We start from the raw sequence: 23892 nt of genomic DNA on the forward strand, positions 1-23892 counted from the left end.
TGAGATCAATCTTGCATAACCCTTCAGTTGTTTACTTATAGAGAAATCCACGTGTGTCTGTGGGCAAGTGAGCGGAGAGATAGTGAGATAGACAGTAAAGACTTCTTTCTCACTATCTCAGTGGACAAATCAGAGTGCTACAAATTCTTTCTTTTATCTACTTTCCTGTCTCAAGACACCGTTAAAAAAGTAAAAAAAACCCTGATGTTGATTTAAGTGTTGAATTAAGTCTTACAGCGCTGAATTAACAACTCCATTGTTCCTCTGTGTCCAGCTGAGGCTCATACGAACAGCCTCATGGCGATTGTTTAACACCATTCGGAAACATTTTATTTTTGCCATGAGTTAAAAGTTTAACAAGCAAAAATGCTTTTTTTATTACTGCTTTTGCACATTTCTGCTAGCTTTAAGTATGTCATCAGGATTGCACTGCATTACAGGAGCATAGTATGTAAGGTTTAAAATCAGATCATGATGAAAATAATCCACACCAAGATGGTGTGATACGGCCCAATAAGTAACGCTACATTTACAACATTTACCTGTCCTATTACACCATGGCGACTTGCCAAAGGTTACATTTTTAACCCTTTCCCCCAGTTCACTGTCATTCTATTTCACCGGTGGAATATAGAAATCAACTCATCAGATATTTTGTATGAGTGTAATCAAATAAACTATTTCATCTCTGCTAGTCTGTTAGAAAATGAATCAGGACATTGTTGGGTTTCTGTATGTAGAGTACAGTGACTCAATCTTTGCTTGTAGTCGAAGAGGAATAAAAAAAAACTTTAGGATGTGCTGTGTTTTAATTATTATCAGTAATCAGCTTCAGAGTCATAAAAGCATCTCCGCTTCACGTCAGCCGCATCACTCCACCCTACATTGTCACACCCCATAGTGATTTATTTCATGGAACATCATGCACTAAGAGAAAGGGTTAAAGAATCAGGGCACTTTCTGTATGTAGAGTACGACAACTCTGTGTTTAGCTGCTGGTGACCAGGGTGATGGGAAAGGGAAGGGGTGTGAGCCTCCTGCTGGGCAAACAATTCATCACCCACGATCACATTACTAGAATGACAAAGCAACATTACAACTGTTTCATCATTTAATCCTAGCAGGCTAAAATAGTAGTAAAATAGAAACCCTTATGTAAAACAGCAAATTCTTAAAACTCTGAGTGTCTACTTTTATATGGGTTATTAATATTAACTGTGACATCACAAATAAATTCAATGTTGAACATGCCCACACCTCCAAAACAAGCCTCTTGTAAATGGACTTAAGTTGTCTTTATTTCTCACATATACATTACAGCACAGTGAAATTCTTTCTTCGCATATCCTTTCCTTGGGGGTTGAGGTCAGAGCACAAGGTCAGCCATGATTCAGCACCCCTGGAGCAGGTGGGGTTAAGGGCCTTGCTCAAGGGCCCAACGGTGGCATTTAGACAGTGTTAGGGCTTGAACTGCGATCTTCCAGTCAAAGACCCAGAGACTTAACCAAGTTACTTTATAAAAGACTCGCCATTAGCATTTAGTGTTACAGAACATCCAGGAGACTTACATTATTAACATGTACGAAGCCACTAGATTCTTCTTACTTGAAATAAATAAGGCAAAAAAAAAAAATCATCTTCTTGTGATACTGCCTTCCTTCAAAAATGGTGTATTCTTAGATGGAGTCTTAGATAATGTCATTTACAAGTCCCTGTGAATGAGCTGTTACTACACAAACAATAATGTATTCGAATGAAGGCATTAATATAAACCTTCAAATCATTTACATTACACCCAGAAGACCAGTCAGAAAAAAAAATCCATCATTCACATTCTGATACAACAATTCAACGCAACGAGGCACGCCAGTGACAGGATAATAATCACTGACAAGTTGGTGCTCTGAAGCAGACTTTGTTAATTACAGCTACAATTACAGCACATCTGGAAGTGTTTTATTCCTCTTATGCAACAGCAATTTGCCAATTGATTGTTTTATATTAAGGAAAGAACAACATATTCTACTTTTTTAATTCGTTTATAATTACAATTAATGTTGTGGAACATTCGCAGTTCGTTCCTGTTACCAGTAATGTTATCACAGCTATAAACAGTTATTCCATTACCGACCTGAGCTCTTTTACTTTCTTGAAGTTAACGATGCTTGTCGTGTTACTCACAAAGCCGTGAATCCTGAAGTTCATAAATTTTTTAAGCTATAGCTTTAGCTTTGACTCAAGCTGTAACTTGAAATAAACTGAAATTTCACTGAAATAAACTTCGCCATATTAAGGAATGCTTTATAGTCTGTCAGTGTTCATCATACACACATCCCAGTGTAAATTGTTACTATAGAAACGATGAAGGATTATATGAAGCACTTATATAAAACATGTAGCCTAACTGCAGTGCAAAAATAAAAGAAAAAACAAAAAATCAGACACCAAACAAGTTACTGTCGCACAACTACATCTGTAAGTGAAATTTCTTACTGAGTACAAAATGCATCGATGTTTCAGTTTGCAAAATTCCAAATTGTAGAGAATAGAATTACAGTATCCTGGATAGTGATGATCACCAATAGTTATTTTTCCATTTCACTTTTCTTTCGTCTATTGCTTCTTAATGTCAGGAGCACACAGACTCTGTAGAGTGGACGCAAGTGGGAAGTGAAGGTCAGTTTATTAGGAACAGCTCACACAAATGAGAACAGTTCCAGCAAAGAGGGTCAAACAGGTACAGGTCGATGTACACACAGCTCAGAACAGGCAAAGCGAAAGGCATGGTCCAAAGCAGAAAAGACAAAAATACAGATTTAAAAAACGGATAATCAAGAGCAGAAAGGCAGGTCCGCTAACATGACAGACACTAGAGTGACTTCACAATGTGATGTATACTTCACAAAGAGTAAACTGAAACAAAAGTGCTTTTAAACAGTGCTAAGCGGACCATCATATTCAAACCTAATTAGACCATCACACAATCAGAGGGATGGAGACTGGGAATGAGGAAGTGCAGGTGGTTGCTGGGAATGTGTGGTCTGGTGGTAGACATGTTTGTAGAAATGTGACACTTAACCGGCCTTTAACTCAGAAGTGTTTCTATTTAATATCACATTTCACATGCTTTATATTCCACGTTAACTACACATATGATCTTCTAATAAGATAAGATAAAACAGAACTTTATTAATCCTGAAGGAAATTATTTTGCTTCAGATTACAAGGGAAATAAACATAAATAAAATCTATATGAAATAATAATCTACATATATACAAATGCATTCAAAAGCACAGCAATGGTGCTAAGAATATGATGAACGTGATGTGATATGGCACATAGTATGGTGACATGGTAAGAGAAGTCTATAAATGTAGTGTTATATATATCACATATAACACATGCACTCCATTGCATTTCATCCCTTGGCAGCATATCTTGAAAGTGCAAAATCTTTTAATCCCTTCAGCAGTTTCTTCTACCAAGGGGCCCCCAGATAGTCTCCACCATCAACACCACTGCAGCATCCGTGACTATAAATGCGCTCTATTTCTAACTAGATAGAACAGCCCAGACATTAGCTTTTTCAGTCTATTTTTACGTTGTTAAAGTGTAGGACCTGTCACTCATCTGAATAAATCCTGGATCTTCACCGAGAGGACTTAGTCTCGTAGGAAATGTGCTTCGGCACTTGGATGTGGCGTTACATTTTTACACACCTGTCTAGCACAGAAGCCGCTTTTTTTTCTCTCCCTGCTGACTGTGTGTCCTCCGAAGCAACTCCTCACTGAGTTTACCATGACAAAATTGGAGAAGTAAAAAAGAGAGAGAGAGAGAGAGAGAGAGAGAGAAAGAGAGAAAGAGAGATCTTCGAGAGGCTGACAAAAACAGACCAGGCTTCACACACTCAGGCAAGCTATTCCCACAATGAAAGCTCTCTTGCTCTTCTGGTATTCTTGCTTGGGTTTTTTTTTTTTTTTGCATAAAACACTTCAAACTCCCTCGCTGTGCTTGAGTGACGAATATATAGGACAAATCAGCCACATTGTCATTTTACCCTATTGACCCTCTTTTAATGCATATTTAAGTGCTCCATTCAATGTTGTTACATGCAGAGTATATATATATATATATATATATATATATATATATATATATATATATATATATATATATATATATATATATATATATATATATATATATATAAAAACGAAGCCCAGCGTCTGTACTAGCCTACATTTCCTCGGCTTGATTTAGCCGAGGTTCATACTGAGCAGGGGAAAAAAACCCTCAGATAAGATACAGCTTTCCACCCAGGCAGGATAAACCTCTAGGTTATCTTCCGACTAGATTTTTTTTTTTTTTTTTAATGATTCTTCTATTTAAAATAAGTCTTTATGAACCCACTTGTGTGTGATTGGGAAAGTAGAAGCTCAGTGGTTAAGATGTTGAACTATTGATCAGAAGGTTGTGAGTTTGGATCCCAAGTCTACCAAACTGCCACTGCTGGGCCCTTGAGCAAGACTCTTATCTCTCAAGTGCTGAGTTTTATGAAATATATATAAGCCACTCTGGATCAGAGTGTCTGCCAAATGTGTTGGTAAATACACTGACCAGGCATAACATTATGCCAAATATTGTGTTGGTCACTGTTGGATCGGATCACATGGGCCAGACTTTGCTCCCCATGTGCATTAGTGAGCCTTCACCACCCATGACCCTGTCGCCGGTTCACCACTGTTCCTTCCTTGGACCACTTTTGATAGATACTGACCACTGCAGACCGGGAACACCCCACAAGAGCTGCAGTTTTGGAGATGCTCTGATCTAGTCGTCTAGCCATCACAATTTGGCCCTTCATCAAACTCACTCAAATCCTTACGCTTGCCCATTTTTCCTGCTTCTAACACATCGACTTTGAGGTCAAAATGTTCACTTGCTGCCTAATATATCCCACCCACTAACAGGTGCCATGATGAGGAGATACTCAGTGTTATCAGGGTTGATCAGTGTATTTTATCTTCTCTTCTTTGTTTCTCTGTCTTTTGTTTACACATGATTTATTATTATTATTATTATTATTATTATTATTATTATTATTATTATTATTATTATTATTATTATTATTATTATTGACTACCATAGGTGGATTTGTGTTTTGCTTTTCTGATATTCTTCTTTGCTGCCTTTTGATATTAATGTTATTATTTTTAGTAGCAGTAGTGCTAAAGAAATGAAAAAGGAATAAACGTGAATGTGTAAGGCAGGTCATGCTGTGATGTGTAAATGATGAACAATCGGATGGTGTGATGTGACCCAGTGCAAAACAGAGTTACTGTAACTTCCCAATACAATAAATACCCACTTCTTTAGTAACTAAACTGAATAATTTATTCGGATAACCTATTATGATGTTAAGATGAGTCTTATTCCTCTTATATCACAGCAAATTGCCAACGACGACAATTTTTATTTTGTAAAGAACAGCACAGTAAATTTACTTTTATAGTAAAGTATAGTAACGGTCAATGTTATGGAATGTCTGAAAACCAGTTAGTTCCTGTTACTACTTACATTTTAGCAGCTTTCCTTCACTATTCTTGCTTGTTTTCACGCTCTTGAAGTTATTTATCTTACAAAACAACCCCTAAGCATCTTTTTTCTGCACTGAAAATGTGTCAGAAAATGTAAAGTTCCCACTTGATCTCTGATTGTTATAAAACACTGCTAAATAATGCTAATTAAACATCCTTCACGGAAACATCACCATGTCATATCAAATTACGCAGCATTAATATAGAGCGTCCTCCATGTGAGTCTGTGTAAATTAGGTGTTACTATAGAAACAATTACATTTTACAGTTAATTCATTAATATAAGCAAGAGATTTGTCTTACAACTGGATCTACTAGCTGAGCTTCTAACCAATAAGAAAAAATATCTACATTTTCAATACATATTTCTCCTCCATTTCTGCATCTTATTTTCTCTCTTGCTGCTGTCTCTCCCATCTTAGCCACCTCAGGCTCTCTACAGGGTCCTCAAACCCCTCAGTCGACGGGCAGCAGCTCCATGCCTGAGATGCCCGGTGAACTGAAACCGCCCACGCCAGCCACCACGCCGCAGGGCCACATCAGTATCCCAGGCAACAGGTGAAAAACACCACCTATAGAACACCTCCACCTTCTTTCATTCCCTCACCTCCTTCACTTCTATTTACTCTAGAATAGACTTAAAATAGTGACATACACGTTGCTAGCTTATACACGCACCTTTATGAATTTGGGTTTTTATTTTTTTTTTCAATATCATCTGGCTCAGTCCTGCTTATTTAATCTATTTGTTTGCACTCGAGTGAACATCTATTACCCCTGATTTATTGTTCCTAAGGCCACCCTTGATTAACAACTGCATGTTACTGATGAATAAAAAGTAGTGTTTGTATCATACATGACTGTAACGGCAAACGCACGCGCAAGCAACATCCGTTCTGTTCTGTATTTATATTCAACAAATTCTGTATTTATAAGAGATTACGTAGACCGTGTATATCTGTCCTTTCATCTGTATAAATGCATCCTATTTGAATTTGCATAATGCCTGTTTGTGCCTTTGTTTAACAGCAATAATTCAGTCAGTATCCAAGACCCGTTCTCAGACAGCAGTGATCCTGCATTCCAGAAAAGGACCATACTGAGCTCTGGAGGCTCTTATCAATCAGCCATGAACCCCATGGACTCCATGATGAGGATGCAGTATGAAAATAAGGACCATTTTGCAGGAATGAGGAAAGGTCAGTGTTGTATTGAGGTCTGTTTATGGGCAGCGCTGCTTATAACAATGATCATACCTCGATAAATAAACTAGTCTAAGCCATTCTAGATTATCTGTCCTTCATCCTTCTTTCCCTTTATTAGCCTCTTTCTCCTTCCTCCTTTCCTCTGATCTTCTCTCCACCTGTTCAACGTCTTCTATCCAGCAGAAGTGTTTATACTCAGGATCATGCCGCCACCTTGTGGTCAACACTTACTCACTAAGTCGTACCTCTTCTCAGCCGTAGGTGGAGATCCATGCATGCCAGCTCAGATGACTCCTGCTGGCATGCAGGACATCTATAGCAGGAGTCCCTCGAGTGGCCCCATGGCAGGACTGGGTATGGGTCAGCGTTCTCAATATCCTTATGGACCAGCTTATGATCGCAGGTGAGACATGTCCGTGAATACACACTCACACAACGCTGAAGCCTGGAATCATTCCAAACTATTCAATTTCTCCATTCAACAAAAATATGTGAGTTCAATATGTACATATGGGCCACTCCGGAATTATTGGCACCTTGTGCTCATATTTAGATTTACAAAAAAAAAGGAGAAACCGATGCCTGTAAGTGTAAATAATTCTCACAAGAATCTTTATTACACAGTTGCACAGTTATAGAAATGAAATTATTTACAGTCACACACTCCAGTGTCACCCAGATGATGATGGCTTTCCTTTTGAGTCTGGCTCTTCTTAAGGTTTCTTCCTCATATCATCTAAGGGATGTTTCCCTTTCCACAGTTGCCTATGGCTTGCTCTTTGGGGATAAATCTAAATATAATTTTAGCTCGTTTTATTCCGAAATTTTTATATTCCTCTAAAGTGGTTAAACAACATTGTTCATTGTTCAAATAAAATTGAATTAATAATAGTACCTTTTTTTTTTGTTGCAAAAAACGTGTCCGGCAAAATACTTCTCACCCCTAAAGTATTTTAAAATATCTGTATTGTCTTAATTGTACTCTCCATGAGTTTCATTATTGTCTATTTGTTTTCTTGGGCCGTAAATATTTTATGCACTGGCAAAAATCTCAAGAGTCCAAGATCCCTCTATAAGTGTATCCAACCTTGTTAGACATTACAGGAAGAGACTCTTAAGAGGCTTAACTCGATATTAATTGCGAGGATGCCCATAAATTTGGAAACCTTAAGTCTTCATTTGTATTAAATTACATCTTGTAAATTTAACGGCTTAAAAAGTATTAAAAAATCCTGGAATGTACATGGTCTTGAATCGTATGCTATACCGCAGTGGCTCCACTTGCAGTAACACTCCCATGTTAATCAGCGCAACGTTTTTAAGCCCCCTTTTTTTGCCAGGAGCGACGAAGCACGCTCTGAGACGCTTTTTAATTTACAGAGCGTGGCGTGATTATTTCCAGCACTGGGTTAGTAAATAGAACATGCAGATAGCCATATGGACCTTTAGATTATTCTTGAATATGGTTAAACATTGTATATGGTTAGGTAATGTTCAGTTACTCCACATCTCACTGACACTACAAAGCAAATAGCAGAACAAAGCAGAACTACTTCAGTTCACATACAATAGGGTTTAGATTATGGGCCTGGACTCATCAAGGTAGCACAAATATTGTATTCTATAGTGTTTCTGGGTCCACCAAGCTGCCACTGCTGGACACCTGATCAAGACCCTTAACCCTCAATTGCTCAGTTGTATAAATGAGATAAATGTAAGTCGCTCTGGACGAGGGTCTCTGCCAAATGCCTGAAATGTAAATGTAAATCCTCACAACAATGCTTCAAAATTTAGTGGAGACCATATGGTTTAACACTGTATATGATTAGGTAATGTTCGCTTAGTCTAAATCTCAGTGACAGAACAATGCAGAACTACTGCAATACAAATACAATGGTGTTTAGATTATAGGCCTGGACTCATCAAGGTGGCACAAATATTGTACTTCTGTATTGTTTCTGGACAGAGAAAAACATTCAGTAACACTAGAGAATATGGAACGTGGCAGCACTGCCAGCACTCGCACCTTATCTGGTGTAAAATAAGCTCTAAATGGGCTTAACATCTTGTCCTAACAGTACGCATTGAAATGTACTGTTGTGTTTGTTAGTATTCCGTTTAAACTACATTCTACACCGTTCTGTTTCCTGTGAGGTTCCTGTGTCGTATGAAGCATTACTACAGCTTTTTATCTGTAAATTGGCTAACAGCGATAATCATGAAACTTTAATATTTTTTACTATGAAAGTAGTTCTTTTCTTAATAGCTAGAAATGTTTTTATAATTAGTATGCCATCATTGAACTTTTTGTCCCCAATTTTAAACTGCAATCTTCGAGTAAGTTTTCACCCTAAAAACTTAATAAAAAGTTTTCAGATTTGTGTTAAAATGTCATTATCTAGCATCCCCAGGTGTTAAAGCGTGCTAATAAAAAAAAAAAAAAAAAGGTTTATACTACTGTATCTGAAGTATGCATTCATTTTGTCTTTGGCTTCCAGATCAGACCATTTAATGGGGATGGATGGGAGTATGGGTCCTCATGGGAATCAAGGCAACATGAGTCATGCTAACAGTGATGGTAGCATGTACTCTCCTAACAGATACCATAATCAACAAAGGTAAAATGTCTTAGGTTTTGTGTTTTCATGTGATTATTCAGCCTCACCCATATGTATACACTGTATGGCAGATAGGTTGTGGACATCTGAGCATTACACCATTATGTGGGTGAATAGGATGTCTGCGTATGCTGTAGCGTTCTAATTTCCCTTCAGTGGAGCTAAGAGGGATAGCCAAAAACATGTTTGTTTATCATCTGTGCACATAGCAAGGTCAGTGAAGACGTGGTTTGCCAAAGTTGGTGTGGAAGATCTCGCGTGTCCTGAACAGAGCCCTGACCTCAATCCCACTAAACACCTTTGGGATGAATAGGAACTCTGACTGCACCCCAGACTTCCTCACTCAACATCAATGCCTGATCTCACTAATGCTTTTGTGGTTGAATGAATACAAATCACAGGAGGGATGTGGTAGCTCAGTGCTTAAGGTGTTGGACTACTGATCAGAAGGTTGTGAGTTTAAATCTTAGGTCCACCAAGGTGCCACTGCTGAGCCCCTGAGCAGGGCCCTTAACTCTCAATTGCTCAGTTGTATAAATGAGATGCTCTGAATAAGGGTCTCTGCCAAATGTCATAAATGTAAAAGGGGGATTCGGCTATTAAAAGATACATAGGCATGATGATCAGGTGTACACAAACTTTTGACCATTCTAATTTAGTTAGAAATTCAGTGCTGCATATTCAGTATCAGGTCTTTGATCTGTTCTACCACTTCTCCTGCACAGACATGATGGCTATGGACAGCAGTATCCTGGTATGCCATATGGCGTCCACCCTCCAGGGATGTACCCTCAACAGGTGAGAGTCTTAGACAGGGCATGTTCAAACATAGTCTTCCATAAAGCACACAGCTATGATAAATCCAATGAATAGTCATGTGCTATACAATATTCCATCAAAATCTTGCATAACTCACACCAGCTAGCAAGTTATATTCTTTCCAAATGGAAAATAAGGTTAGTGCTGGTATTTTCAGCTTGTTATATGTCATATAACTGATAAACTGAAAAGGTTTATTTTATTTTGAAAACTAAAAATGCTAAATTCTTTGTCATTCTTTCAGGGCTACAAGCGACCCCTGGATGGAATGTATAGCCCCCCTGCTAAGAGGCATGAAGGAGAGGTTTATGGGATGCAGTATGGAGGCCCACAGACAGACATGTACAGTCAGTATGGCGGAAATTATCCAGAGCGTCGACCCATGCAGACTCCCTTTCCTTATCCGTATAGCCGGGAACGACTGCAGAATGCAACCCAGGGGCCTCAGCATCATCCTGTGCAGCACAGCATGATGGGTACTGGACATTCAGTGCCCACAGGAGATGGCCCAACACACATGTGGCCCTCAAGGACAGACATGGCTTATTCTTACTCTAATAGACATGGGACACCTAGTCAAAGCTCTCCATACCCAGGGATGGGACGCATAGATGACATGGATGGAGTCAGAGCAGACAATCAGTGGCCTGGGCATCAGCGCCAAACGCCGTACATATCCAGTCACTCTAACTCCATGGCTCTTCTGAATTCACGACCTCCATCTTCCTACCAGACCTCTAACCATATCTCCTGTGAACCGAGCCCAGGATCATTTCAGCGCTCTATGGAAGTGCACATGCAACCCAACAAGATGGCCTTTATGCAGTCTATGAAGATGCACAAGCCAGGAATGCCGGTTCCAAGTGGCTCGGGGAGTGGAGTCCCGGGTCAGATTCCACCAAACATGAGGAGAGACTATCCAATGGGGTGTGTGGAAGGGAGCCAACCACTCTTGAAACCTCGTCGCAAAATGACCTCAAAAGACACTGGTAAGAAACAGCACCATGCCGCAGTTACCATCTAATATCAGATACATATCTGTTGCACAACGTGTATTAACCTGCTTATTTCTTTTAAAGGAACCCCAGAAGCCTGGCGAGTGATGATGTCACTCAAGTCAGGACTTCTGGCTGAAAGCACATGGGCTCTGGATACAATCAACATCCTCCTTTATGATGACAGCACTGTAGCCTCATTCAATCTGGCTCAGGTACTGATTTATAAAGCTTTGTGCCATACCATTAGATCATTAGATTAGAGTTTTTTGTGAATATATCTCATTTTGTCCTTCACCTCTAGTTGCCTGGATTCCTAGAGCTGATCATTGAGTATTTGAGAAGATGCTTGATCGAGATCTTTGGTATCCTGGAAGAATATGAAGTGGGGACTCTCGGCCAGAAGACTCTGCTTGGTCCAGTTGAGGAGGAAAATGAGCAGGACTCACTCAAATCAGACAATCCCTGTGAGCTAGAGTGCAGCCAAGAACCAGAGAAAAATTCCATGGACTCTCCGCCTGAATCTTCTGAGACAGACCCAGAGTTAAATCAGGAAGGTCAGAACAAGAACGAGACGTTGAAAAATGAGACAGATGAGAAAAATGAAGAGAAAACTGAGGATATTACGGAGCCTCTTGAGGGCCATTCGTCAACAATGCCAGAACCGAGACCTAAACAGGCCAGCAAGTATGATAAACTCCCTGTCAAGATTGTTCAAAAAGATGATTTTATCATGGATATTTCTGATGAGCTTGGCCATGTGCAGAAGTTTGACAGTGGGCTACTCCACTGGAAAGCAGGAGGAGGGGACTCCACAAGCTACATCTTAACACATTTTGAGAGTCGTGAGGAGTGCACCGATGATAGTGTCGAGAGCAAACAACACTGCTGTGCTAAAAAATCAGAGGAGGTACATAACAACCAAGTTGCAACTATAGACGATGTGTTGTCCCCAAGATTGAGAGCTCTCTCTGAGGAAGAAAACACGCCAACCTCGCCAAGCAATTCTTCCTATTCCTTACGCCTTTTTGAGAGCCAGAAAGGGATAACTGTACTGGAGGATGAACCTCACTGTCCAGATGAACCTCCACTGTGCACTGAATCCAGCTGGCAGGACTCTTTGTCCAAACGTTGCATATGTGTCTCTAATATCATTCGCAGCCTGTCCTTCATCCCTGGAAATGATACTGAGATGTCTAAGCATCCAGGCCTGATTCTGATCCTTGGACGATTGCTGCTGTTGCATCACGAGCACCCAGAGAGGAAGAGAATTGTCCCTAGCTATGACAAAGAAGAATATCACAAGGAGGAAGAAATCAAGCCCTGCAGCAGGAATGAGTGGTGGTGGGATTGTCTGGGGGTGCTGAGGGAGAACACTTTGGTCACGTTGGCCAACATTGCCGGGCAGCTAGACCTGTCGATTTACCCAGAGAGTATATGCCTTCCCGTCCTTGACGGCTTGCTCCACTGGATGGTGTGTCCTTCAGCTGAGGCCCAGGACCCGTTTCCTTCAGCAGGACCACATTCACAGCTCAGCCCAAGAAGATTGGTGCTAGAAAGCCTGTGTAAACTCAGCGTTCAGGACGGCAACGTAGACTTGATCCTGGCCACACCACCCTTTAGTCGTCAGGAGAAGTTCTTTGCCACACTGGTGCGTCAAGTGGGGGAGCGCAAACTGCAAGTTTACCGCGAGATGGCAGTGGCCATGCTGTCCAACCTGGCTAGAGGGGATTCTTCAGCGGCACGTGGCATCGCCATTCAGAGAAACAGTGTTGGCAACCTCGTAGGCTTCCTAGAGGATGGAATTGCCATGACTCAGTATCACCAAAATCCACACAGTCTGCTACACATGGGTCATCCTCCCATGGAGCAACCCAGTGTGAGCATGATGTGTCGAGCTGCCAAAGCGCTGCTGGAACTGGCCAAGGTGGAGGAGAACAGGCCTGAGTTTGTGCTGTATGAAAGCAGACTACTGGATATTGCCATCTCCTCCGTGCTTAATGTAAGTGTGGTGGCCATCATCTGTGAAGTACTCTTTCATCTCGGCAAGTCATGACAAAAGGCGGAACGCCTTTAAAACTGTATCCCACCAATCATGCGGATGACGCACTTTCATATTTATATTTAAAATCAAAGTTGCTTTATATATGAATATATGAAATAAATCAATATGAACAGCTTCTGTGTCCAACTCTTTCGTTCGAGGATTTTAGAAAATGATTTTAATACAGATATTTAATATTGTCGTTTGAATGTTTGTCTTTTGCTTATTTCATTTTTATTTTAATAACCAAATGTCTGACTTTTGGTTCAGAAGATTTACGATTATCTTTTTTCCCCACTCTCTTTATAAACTTTTGGAATTTTTCTAAGTGTACATAATCTGTATCTGTGGATTTGTTTTTAAAAGCAGAATTATTTAAGATCGGAGAATACTGTAGATAGTAGCTTCTGTTTGATATTTGCTATGAGAAAAATAAACTTGCTTTTACCCATTTTGTTATATCCACATCTGGAAAATTAATTGTGCAATATTATGGTGCAAGTTGCCTACTGAAGGCAAGAGAAATGTGATTTCTTTCCCATATCTATCATGCAAATAACATGCTTCACCATGAGGCGGCAGTATTGTATCAGTTGTTGGAAAAAAACAACAAAACACACATATATATATATATATATACACACACACACACACACAAGCTCATTTTGGACTACAAATATTTGTTTGCCTTCTTGGTGTTAAATCGGTTGCTATATCTAACAATGGAAGTTTGTATTTAGGACTTGCTTTACCTTACTTCCACGTTGAAATCCCAAGACACTGTTGTATATAGACCATGTTGTACTTTTTTTTATTATTATTATTATTATTATTATTATTATTATTATTTGTTTTGATTTTCCCAGAAATGTGGTAACTACAAAAGTGATTGTAGTTTGTAAAGATGAATTTATTGTTCTTGTGATTACATCTATGATAACTATTGGTATTTTGTAAATGAGGTCCCGTTTTGGATTGAGGGTAGTGAATGTGTTCTGTCAGTATAACGTTTCTGTATGCGCTCTTTAATAGCTGACCTCTGATCAGACTTTGGTAATCAAACGTTGAAGTGCCATGGTCAGCGCATCACATGCTAAGATTACATGAAAATAGACAGCTAATGCAAGATCTGTTTTTATTATTATTATTATTATTATTATTATTATTATTATTATTATTATTATTATTATGGGATCCAAATGGGCATATTTGTTATCTAAAACCATGTAGTTCAAAAATAAATGATGTTAAGCAAGACCTGCATTAAAAATCTGTAAATTATTCATTCATTCATTCATTACTCATTCATCATTAATTAGTGTCTTATTCCATTCAGTGTATCCTGTAGATCCTGAGCCTATCCCTGTAACACTGTGCAAGGCAGGAAAACACCCTAAATGTCCATATCAGGGCACCATGGGCATACATGTTCACACACTCATCCAGACATGGGGCAGTTTAGTGAATCAATTCCACATATATCATGGCACCAGTTAGTGGGTGTATTAGGCAGCAAGTGAATATTTTGTCCTCAAAGTTGATGTGTTAGAAGCAGGAAAAATGGGCAAGCCTAAGGATTTGAGCAAGTTCGACAAGGGACAAATTGTAATGGCTAAATGACTGGATCAGAGCATCTCCAAAACTGCAGCTCTTGAGAGGGGGGTTCCCGGTGTGCAGTGGTCGGTATCTATCAAAATTGGTCCGAGGATCATGGTCCATTGACAGGGACATGGGTGGCTAAGGATCATTGATGCATATAGGGAGCGGAGGCTGGCCCATCCAACAGACGAGCTACTGTTGCTCAAACTGGTGAAGAAATTAATGCTGGTTCTGATAGAAAGGTGTCAGAATACACAGTGCATGATGGGTCAGAGCTGTTTTGGCAGCAAAAAGGGGACTAACGCAATATTAGGCAGGTGGTTATAATGTTATGCCTGGTCAGTGTAGTTTATAGCACTCTGCATGACTGGTTGGCAATTCTTCCTCTAACACATGCATACTTATGTATAACCTGTTAACATAGCATGATAAAGACAGATATTGATTAGTTCATACAAGCATGTCGCGTTTATTGACATTAAAAATTGTTTTCATGTTTCATGTGAAACAACAATACAGTTGCGTTAAAGCAAATTCATTGCAGGAGAAAACACACACACACACCGGAAACCACTGTATACGTGACTGGCACAGGGCTATTAAATTCCGTCTTGCCCACATTGCCCAGAATCCCCGCCCATATCCTTCTCAGCCTACATTACCCACAATCCACTGCGCCAAGCTTCTCTTATCAAAGTAATAGCTTCGCTTATCGCCGTATTGATTATATTGATCATAAATGTAAATCTATACACTGAAAAAACAAGCTTTGTTTATGAGACAGGAATGATCTCTGATCAATTATTAAACCCCGTGTAATACTTCATAATAAACACAGGTTTTATAGCACCATTGTAAACAATTGTTTTTCTTTTTTGTCTTTTCTTCATTTATTTGTCTTGTTTTCCCATGAACGTTAATACATGAATAAAATATTTTAAATATATCTGATAAGATATCTGAACAAGATTGTTCGTTCTATGTGTATATAATTATTTTATCATACATGCTGTATAATTATATAGAATTTTCATAGTATGATATAGGTCTTAAGTAGTAATATATTAAATTATTTTATGGTGTTTTATAACTAAAGAGCTGGCTAAATGGATAGATTACTTAGACAGATGTAATCTATGTAATCCCAGATTACAGCAGTGTACAGGAAAGTTTTTTTATATATATATATATATATATATATATATATATATATATATATATATATATATATATATATATTTTAGTAAAATTTAATCTAGTAAAATTTAGTAAAAATAATCTTTTATATTATATTTTTTGAATAGTATGTATGGTCAGTTTTAGATTATTATTATTATGATTATTATTATTATTAGTAGTAGTAGTAGTAGTAGTAGTAATAGTATTAATAGTATGTATGGTCAGTTTTAGATGAGCTCATTATTATTATTATTATTATTATTATTATTATTATTATTATGGTAGTAGTAGTAGTAGCAGTGGTAGTATTGTGGCTTGTTTTTGTTATTGACTACATTACCCACAATGCTCTGCGCGCACATTCTCACATCCTCTCTCCGTTCAAGTTGCTGGAGATTGTTTATTAGTTTCGATAAGCGGCAGAGGCGTGCACACAAGAGGGGCTGGAAAGACTGGAGTTACTGTCTTTCCCCTCCTGGTATTCCTCGTCCGTCTGATATCTTCTTGCCTCATATACAGGACGTTCGAAGCGACTGAATTGGTTTGCAGGATGCTCGGTGATTTTTTCTCACCGGTGTAGGATGTGAGATGGCGAAGCCGCGTCTGCGGTGGACTCCTACCGTCACTGTGTGATCTCTGTGCGCGCGCCTGCCTGCCTGCGTGTGTGAGAGAGAGAGACACACACGGATGATCTCGCGCCACAGCCTACACACATCAACACCTTATGAGGTGATCACTGATCATTCAATGTTGTAAGAGCCAGGGGATTTTATTTTTTATTTTTATTTTTTTTTTTAAAAAAAGGGGGCAAAAAGATGCTTCGTTTAGTTTTGGCAGCTGCTGTTCGGAACAAACCCGGATAACGCAAGGAGAGCCAGAAAGTAAGCTCCTTCTTCTTCTTCTTCTTCTTCTTCTTCATCATCATCATCACCATCATCATTATGTTCTTCTTTTCTGCATAGTAATCAAATGCATTTGTTCAGAGATCGTGAGATGTGTTTGATTGGAGTAGACGTTTCAGTGTAACATTAATGCACGCGCTGCAGGGGCATTATAATGAGTGTTAGGGCGGATTACTCGCTAACTTACTTACTTAAGCAACCCATAAAAAAATGCAGTCTTCTAAACGACTGGTGTTATTCTTTTAAACAAGCTATGAACGATTTATAAAATGTCTAAATGTCCACACTTCGGTCAGTTATGTGATGTGTCCAGGGTTTGAGACGACTTCAAAGAAGTTAGCTGTAGCCACCTAGCTCTCCACTTGGCTAACTTTGTATCGCCCGCCACGATATAAACTAGCAATCACATTTATTTCATTTATTCTCACTCGATCTTTTTCTATACAAAGAAACACGATCCAGGTCATAACTTTAAACTAGTCGAAATTACTATCAGCTACGAGCTAACTAAGTGTTGGTGAAGTCGATTAGTTGAGCAGGTTAGCATTAAACTCTGCAAACTTATTCCAGCTAGCTGTGTACTTTAATGGCTCTCTCTCTCTCTCTCTCTCTCTCTCTCCCCCGCTCTTTATTTTATTTTTTTAATGATTAATTTGTCTTAACTTAACACCCAAAGCTTAGCTGTTTTTGTTACATACAGATGTTGAAGTAGTGCATTCAGTTTGTTAGTGACAAGCCTATAAGAGAGAAATCTCACTGATTTGATTTTTATTTTATTTCTACTTTTTTTTTTAGCGATATCTATATTATATAGAGCACTTTGCATGTGTAAAGCATTAAGCAAAGCAGTCGATCTAATACCATGCACGGTTTGTGATATTAGGTAGGGTATCATGTGTTTCCGAGATCTTTTAAACAGCTGGATTTTTTTAAACATCTGCCGAAAATCTCCAGATTTCTTTATCCAGTGCTCAAAATCTGAGGAGAGAGACCACAAAGTAGCTATCTGCGTATCAATTTATTCATCGTGATTATTAATATATTTTTGTTTTGTTTTTTTAAATAATTTATTTCCTATAATAAGAAGTCACCTGTGTTTATTGAACCTAGAACAAACATTTATGCGTTTACAAAATATTCTAGTTGTTATGAAGTATGCTGACAAATACAGTTATGGTGAGTGATTATGAAAGAAAGGTTACTTTGCTTCAGTAAGTATTTACCGGAAGAGCGGTTCAAACAAAGTAGGAGTTTGGGATTGAATAGTGATTGGTTGATGGGAACAATGGTAATCAATGATTGGTCATCGGGACACAGTGGTGATCAGTGATTGTTGGCAAACAGTAGTGGTCAGTGATTGGTTGTTGGGAAACAGTAGTGGTCAGTGATTGGTCGTTGAGAAACAGTGATCAATGATAAGGCATTTGGAAACAGTGATGATCAGTGATTGGTTGTTGAGAAACAGCGATGATTAGTGATTAGTGATTGGTGGTTGGGAAACAGTGATCAGTCATTGGTTGTTGAGGAACCATGATCAGTGAGAAAAATGGTAATCAATGATTGGTCATGAGGAAACGGAGGTTTGATTGGTTGTTGGGAATCAGTGATTGGTTGTTGAGAAACAATAGTGATTGGCCGTTGAGAAACAGTGATGATCAGTGATTGGTTGTTGAGAAACAGTAGTGGTCAGTGATTGGTTGTTTGGAATTGGTGATGATCAGTGATTTGTTGTTAAGAAACAGTAGTGGTCAGTGATTGGTTGTTGAGAAACAGTAGTGGTCAGTGATTGGTTGTTGGGAAACGGTGATCAGTGATTGGGCATTTGGAAACTGTGATAATGAGGTGGTTGGAGAGCCATATTAAGTTCAGAACAGTCACAAGAATCTGCTCAAAAAGTCAGTAGATTTGTCTCTAGGCTGTTATTTTAATGAAAGTGTCTAAAGAGGCGTAAAAAATAAAAGTGTCAAATCTAGTGATTGATGCTGATGAAGGAAAATGAGCCATTGCTGGCCATCAGCATGGTACTATTACCATTGTGTGTGTGTGTGCGCGTAGTTTTTTTCTCGCCATGTTATCAGACACGTCTGTCTTATTGGTGCATTCACATTCTCCAAACCACAGCTTCATTCTGGAGATTTCATTTAATCTTTATTAAAGCAGCACTAATTTCATCCTCAGCATGTGGCCAGACCATCAGCGAGGACTGCCTGATGAGAATCGTGCCACATTCAACCATCTCCACTCAGCGATTTTCACTTCTCAATTGCATAGACTTCGGAACTTTTTTTTTTTTCCTTTTTCCCCTGCCCTCATCGCCTGCTGTTCACTATTCTCCACACTCCCACAATCCTCTGCGCAGGATTTCCACCAGACTCTACAGCAAAGGAATAGGAAACAGGATGAAAACGCTTCAGAGCAGTCTGAGTTTCCTGTTAGAGAGACAGTTTGTAAGTGGGGCGTAATGTAATGGCAGGGACTTATTTTACAGACGATCTACAATGTAATATACTGCGATAAATTGTGATATTTTCCATAGAAAGAAATCTATAATTGTTGGCACACTGCTGTGGTCTGAGATAGGGGGGAAAAATGTTGTGGTGATACATTATGCAAATCAGGTGGACTTCTGTCAGAGACTTTACACTAAGTAAGTGCACCTTTATGGCAGGTGTAAAGTGACAAAGCAGTAAAGATTATATTTCATGTCACAGCATAGATGTGTGTGGTACATCACGTGTGAGCAAAACTACAAAGCTAGGTTGTGTGTGTGTGTGTGTGTGTGTGTGTGTGTGCGCGGCTTGTTGGTTGGCAGCGGAAAAGGTGTGTGGTGAAAAAGTATCATCAAAAGCAGGCAGCCAGAACAACACTGTTTACCCCAAATTTAATCCTGGTGTAAAAACATCGAGCATAAATCTTACCCCAAAACACATCTGGTTAGGAAATAATGGATTGAATTTATTTGTAGAATGCGCACTGTAAAGTTGTACAGAAAAAAACAAACAAACAAAAAATGTGTTCTAATTAATTTAATATATAAAAATAGTTTGTTTTTAATATTTTTCTACTCTAAAATAAAATCAACCAAAATTATATATATTTATTATATTTATTCAAATTATTTTTTGGTTAAGGTTGGTTGGTTGGTTGGTTAATTAATTAATTAATTAATTTTTTAATGCAGTGTAGAATTAAAATAAAGATCCATATTTAAAAAATTTCTGATGACTTACTGTGCTTACTGCTTTTCTTTAAAAAAAAAGGAGGGATATAAAAAGTTCACCCCTGTTAACAGCGCTGGATTTTGCGACGTAAAAAAAAATAGAACCAGGCTAAATCATGCCAGATGTTTTTCCACCTTTAATGCGATGTAGCAACCGACAAAAAAATCGAGTGAAAAACAAATAGAAACCTTTCAGGGGAGGAAAAAATAGAAGGCCAAAAAAAATAAAAAGGCTAATATCCTGATTACATAAGAGTGCACACCCCTTAAGCGCTTTTTACGTGAAAGACTTTTATGATTTTATTTCATTTTGGTTAAAATTGTAACAAGGGGTGTGTAAAATTTATATCCACTGTTTTTATTTCCACTCATTTAGAAATATTCTTACCAGGTTAGTTTAATATTTAATTTGATCCTGTGTCAAGGGCCAGTGAACCCGAGTGTCCAGTGACGGCGTTTTTGTTTTAATATTTAACCATTTAGCATTAGTTCACAGCTCTATAAATATGACTCCGGATTTGTTTCTTGCAGTGATTCACGCTACCGCTCACGACTAGCGACCCAATCTCAAACACACGACACAGAGAGAATAAACCCGTACGTCTCTGTCCGTTCCTGTTCTTTAAACATCGTGTCCTTTCCACACGCCATGTTGTCAGTTTGCTCCTCAGACCAAATGAAGTGCAGGAGCTGACTTTCCTGAGCTTCCTGATGTCTCCAGCCCTGTAGCTATACCCTGATCTGGTCTGATGAGATGCATTCGGCTGAATAATTCATAAACATTCATTTATAAGATTGGATAAAGTTGAAAAGAGTTTTTTTTCTTAGCTCTGCTTCGTTAGGTTTCCAAGTTCTCGCTTCAGTCCGCCCGAAATACTTTGAGCTGACTCCAGGATGCTTAATGAGCACTTGTAGTAGGTATGTTACAAGCAGTCGTTCTCATCCCTGTAATAACAACGTCGCCTCTTTTCCTCCACTCAGGCAGCGATCGCAGGCTTGCAGCACAAGCGAACGGAGCTCGGGGAAAGCCGAGCGCACTCGAGAACGGGAATACAGCCACATCAGCACTCGCAGTTCGACGCCAATGGAGTCTCCGCACAAGAGGAAGACGCCGAAGAGGAAGTGGCAGGTCTTTCCTGGGAGGAATAAATTCTACTGCGATGGCAGGATTATGATGGCAAGACAGACCGGGGTTTTCTACCTGACGCTCGTTCTCATCCTCGTCACAAGCGGACTCTTTTTTGTGTTTGAGTAAGTATTTATTGGTTTGTTTTTCTATTTATCTATTGCTGTCTGTTTTTGTTTACTTCATTTTATCTTATACAGCCTTATACATATCTTTGTATAGTGTACCGTGTGTTGTAGGCTACATTTTCGGAAATGACTCTTAATCATGGATGGCTGGGCAGACAGTAGTGTTCACTTCACTCTTACAAATTATTACTTACTCTAGAAACGTTATTCTAAACGCATCTGCTGTCCGAGCTGCTGTTCTGGAAAACAAGTCCTTCTGACCACTCAGATTTAAGAATTTAACAGCTCTCTGGTCCAAGAGTGTACACCGATCAGGCATAACATTATGAGCACTGAGAAGCGAAGTGAATAAGACTGATGATCTCCTCATCATGGCACCTGTTAGTGGGTGGGATATATTAGGGAGCAAGTGAACATTTTGTCCCCAAAGTTGGCTCAGTGATGCACGTGGGGATCGAAGTCTGGCCCGTATGGACTGATTTAACAGACGAGCTACAGTTACTTAAATTGCTGAAGAAGTTAATACTGGTTCTGATAGAAAGGTGTCAGAATACACAGTGCATGATGGGTCAGGGCTGTTCTGGCAGGGAAAGGGGGATCAACACAATATTACGCAGGTGGTCATAATGTTATGTCTGATCGGTGTACGTCAGTCTGTTCGGGATTCTTTAATTGGTAATACTGCATGCACAGGATTCTTCTTTTACACTCCTACCTGTGAAGACGCATATATAATTACTTTCTACGATAGCTGTGCTCATTCTCAATGCACAGGAATCAATGGGGGTTTTGGCTGAATGTGTGTCGTGATGTCACGTGACACATCTTGACCCAAATCAGCGGTAATTCTGAAAAATTACTGATCAGAGATCAGAGTGGACTCTCTGTGATCCCCAAATCATGTAATCCTGGAGGAGCTGCTATATTGTGTAGCTGATTAGTACAGACTTAATAGAAGGTGCCCTTTGAGGTGTTCAAACAGTTTATCCAACACATTAAAACGTTCAAATAACAAGGTGCTTGTATAAGGTGAGTGTGATATCACTTAACACTCAGAATAAATGCCAGCGCTGCTCTCATATCACCTCTTTCTCACAACTACTCTGTAATTAGGGTTTTCCCCCTTCCTCGACCTTTCTTTGAATTCTGACACCGGCTCTTGAACACACTTTCTGCTAGGCCTTGCTTTTACTGAACGCCTTGCGAGGCTTGTTTTCACTGACCTTGCACCTATTTTAGTTCATCTATCTATCTATCTATCTGTCTATCTGTCTATCTATCTATCTATCTACCTGTCTGTCTGGTCTTGTCTTGTCTGTCTGTCATGTCAGGAGCATGTCAAAATTTGTTCCAATGGCTTCGTTGCACAAACACGCCCGCACTCCTAGTCACATTTGCTGCGCTCGCAATGCCGGCATCTTGTGAGATGAACCTTGGTGACGTTGATCAGATATGTAAGAAGAGTCACAAGCTGGCCATGCTTCATCACGCATGCACAAGGACAAGGGTTTCCGGGTGGCATGAAAGAAAAGTGTTTGTGGACTAATCTCTCATTCCTGTCAATCACAGGAACGCTAGCCAATCTTAGGTGTCTGTGAGCTCCTGAACAGCACTTTGTGTCAGTGTGTTATGATAAGATGCAGTTGTGTTAAGTTATTGTGCTTTTATAATGTTGAAAGGAAATCTAAGACTTATATTTATGCACGCCTGAGGCGACTGTGGCACGGAAAAACCCCTTTAGATGTTACGAGGAAGAAACCTTGAGAGGAAGCAGACTCATTTGGGTGACACAGGATAGTGTGATTATGAACAGTGTCCTTTCTTCAGTCAGAGTTGTGTGATGCAGATACAGCATATGTTGAATGTTATTGTGTGTATTAATTAGGAGGTTGTTGTCGTCCTCAAAGTCCACATAGGGTTGGCATCTTCAAATTTGGGCAATGTTTATATCTGTTGTTTTGTATAGCCTAGAAGCACCACCGTATCGTATCTGTTGAGTAGGGAGGGGACTAAATTCAGGAGAAAAATGTGGAAAAATTAATAAGCCCCTGCTGTAGATACTTACTTTAAATAACTATTGGAATAATTCAACAGGTCTCAAGTCTCTATATATTGGGGATATTAACTTCCTTCCATCCATCCATCCATCAATCTATCCATCCAGTTTCTTTACCTCTTATCCTACCACAGGGTCAGTGGGACCTCGGGGCACTCAGGAACACCAATCACATGGCACAATCACACACTCGTTCACACACTACGGATAATGTACAGATGCCAATGTCTCTGCACTAGGTGGAAGAAAACGGAGGAAATTGAACCCCCCCAAAACTGAAGGTGTGAAGCAGATGTACTAACCATTCAGCTGTCTTGCCCCTGAAAGCCTTTAAAAATGTCTCTGATAAAAGACTTGAAATCATTCCCATGGATCAGGAAGGTCTCTGTGGATCTTTGTGGCG

The 23892-nt window shown here is 39.3% G+C and overlaps 2 protein-coding genes across 3 annotated transcripts in view; both read left to right on the plus strand.

Annotated features, from left to right (window-relative positions):
- The window catches only part of LOC131359257 (AT-rich interactive domain-containing protein 1B-like), a 219913-nt gene extending 205440 nt beyond the window's left edge, over positions 1–14473 (plus strand). The window contains exons 14-21 of the mRNA XM_058398965.1: positions 6021–6156; positions 6628–6797; positions 7059–7206; positions 9302–9421; positions 10147–10219; positions 10485–11229; positions 11320–11450; positions 11540–14473. Coding sequence (XP_058254948.1) covers positions 6021–6156; positions 6628–6797; positions 7059–7206; positions 9302–9421; positions 10147–10219; positions 10485–11229; positions 11320–11450; positions 11540–13291 — 3275 coding nt within the window. The 3' untranslated portion in view covers positions 13292–14473. The remainder of the gene's footprint in view (positions 1–6020; positions 6157–6627; positions 6798–7058; positions 7207–9301; positions 9422–10146; positions 10220–10484; positions 11230–11319; positions 11451–11539) is intronic.
- Positions 14474–16453: 1980 nt separating this feature from the next.
- LOC131359258 (palmitoyltransferase ZDHHC14-like) overlaps positions 16454–23892 on the plus strand; it is a 71388-nt gene continuing 63949 nt past the window's right edge. For both annotated transcript variants that reach the window (XM_058398966.1, XM_058398967.1), the window contains exons 1-2: positions 16454–16938; positions 21161–21430. In XM_058398966.1, the coding sequence (XP_058254949.1) occupies positions 21264–21430 (167 nt within the window). In that variant the 5' untranslated portion in view covers positions 16454–16938; positions 21161–21263. The remainder of the gene's footprint in view (positions 16939–21160; positions 21431–23892) is intronic.

The sequence above is a fragment of the Hemibagrus wyckioides genome, linkage group LG09, assembly GCF_019097595.1.
Source record: "Hemibagrus wyckioides isolate EC202008001 linkage group LG09, SWU_Hwy_1.0, whole genome shotgun sequence".
Taxonomy (NCBI): Eukaryota; Metazoa; Chordata; class Actinopteri; order Siluriformes; family Bagridae; genus Hemibagrus; species Hemibagrus wyckioides.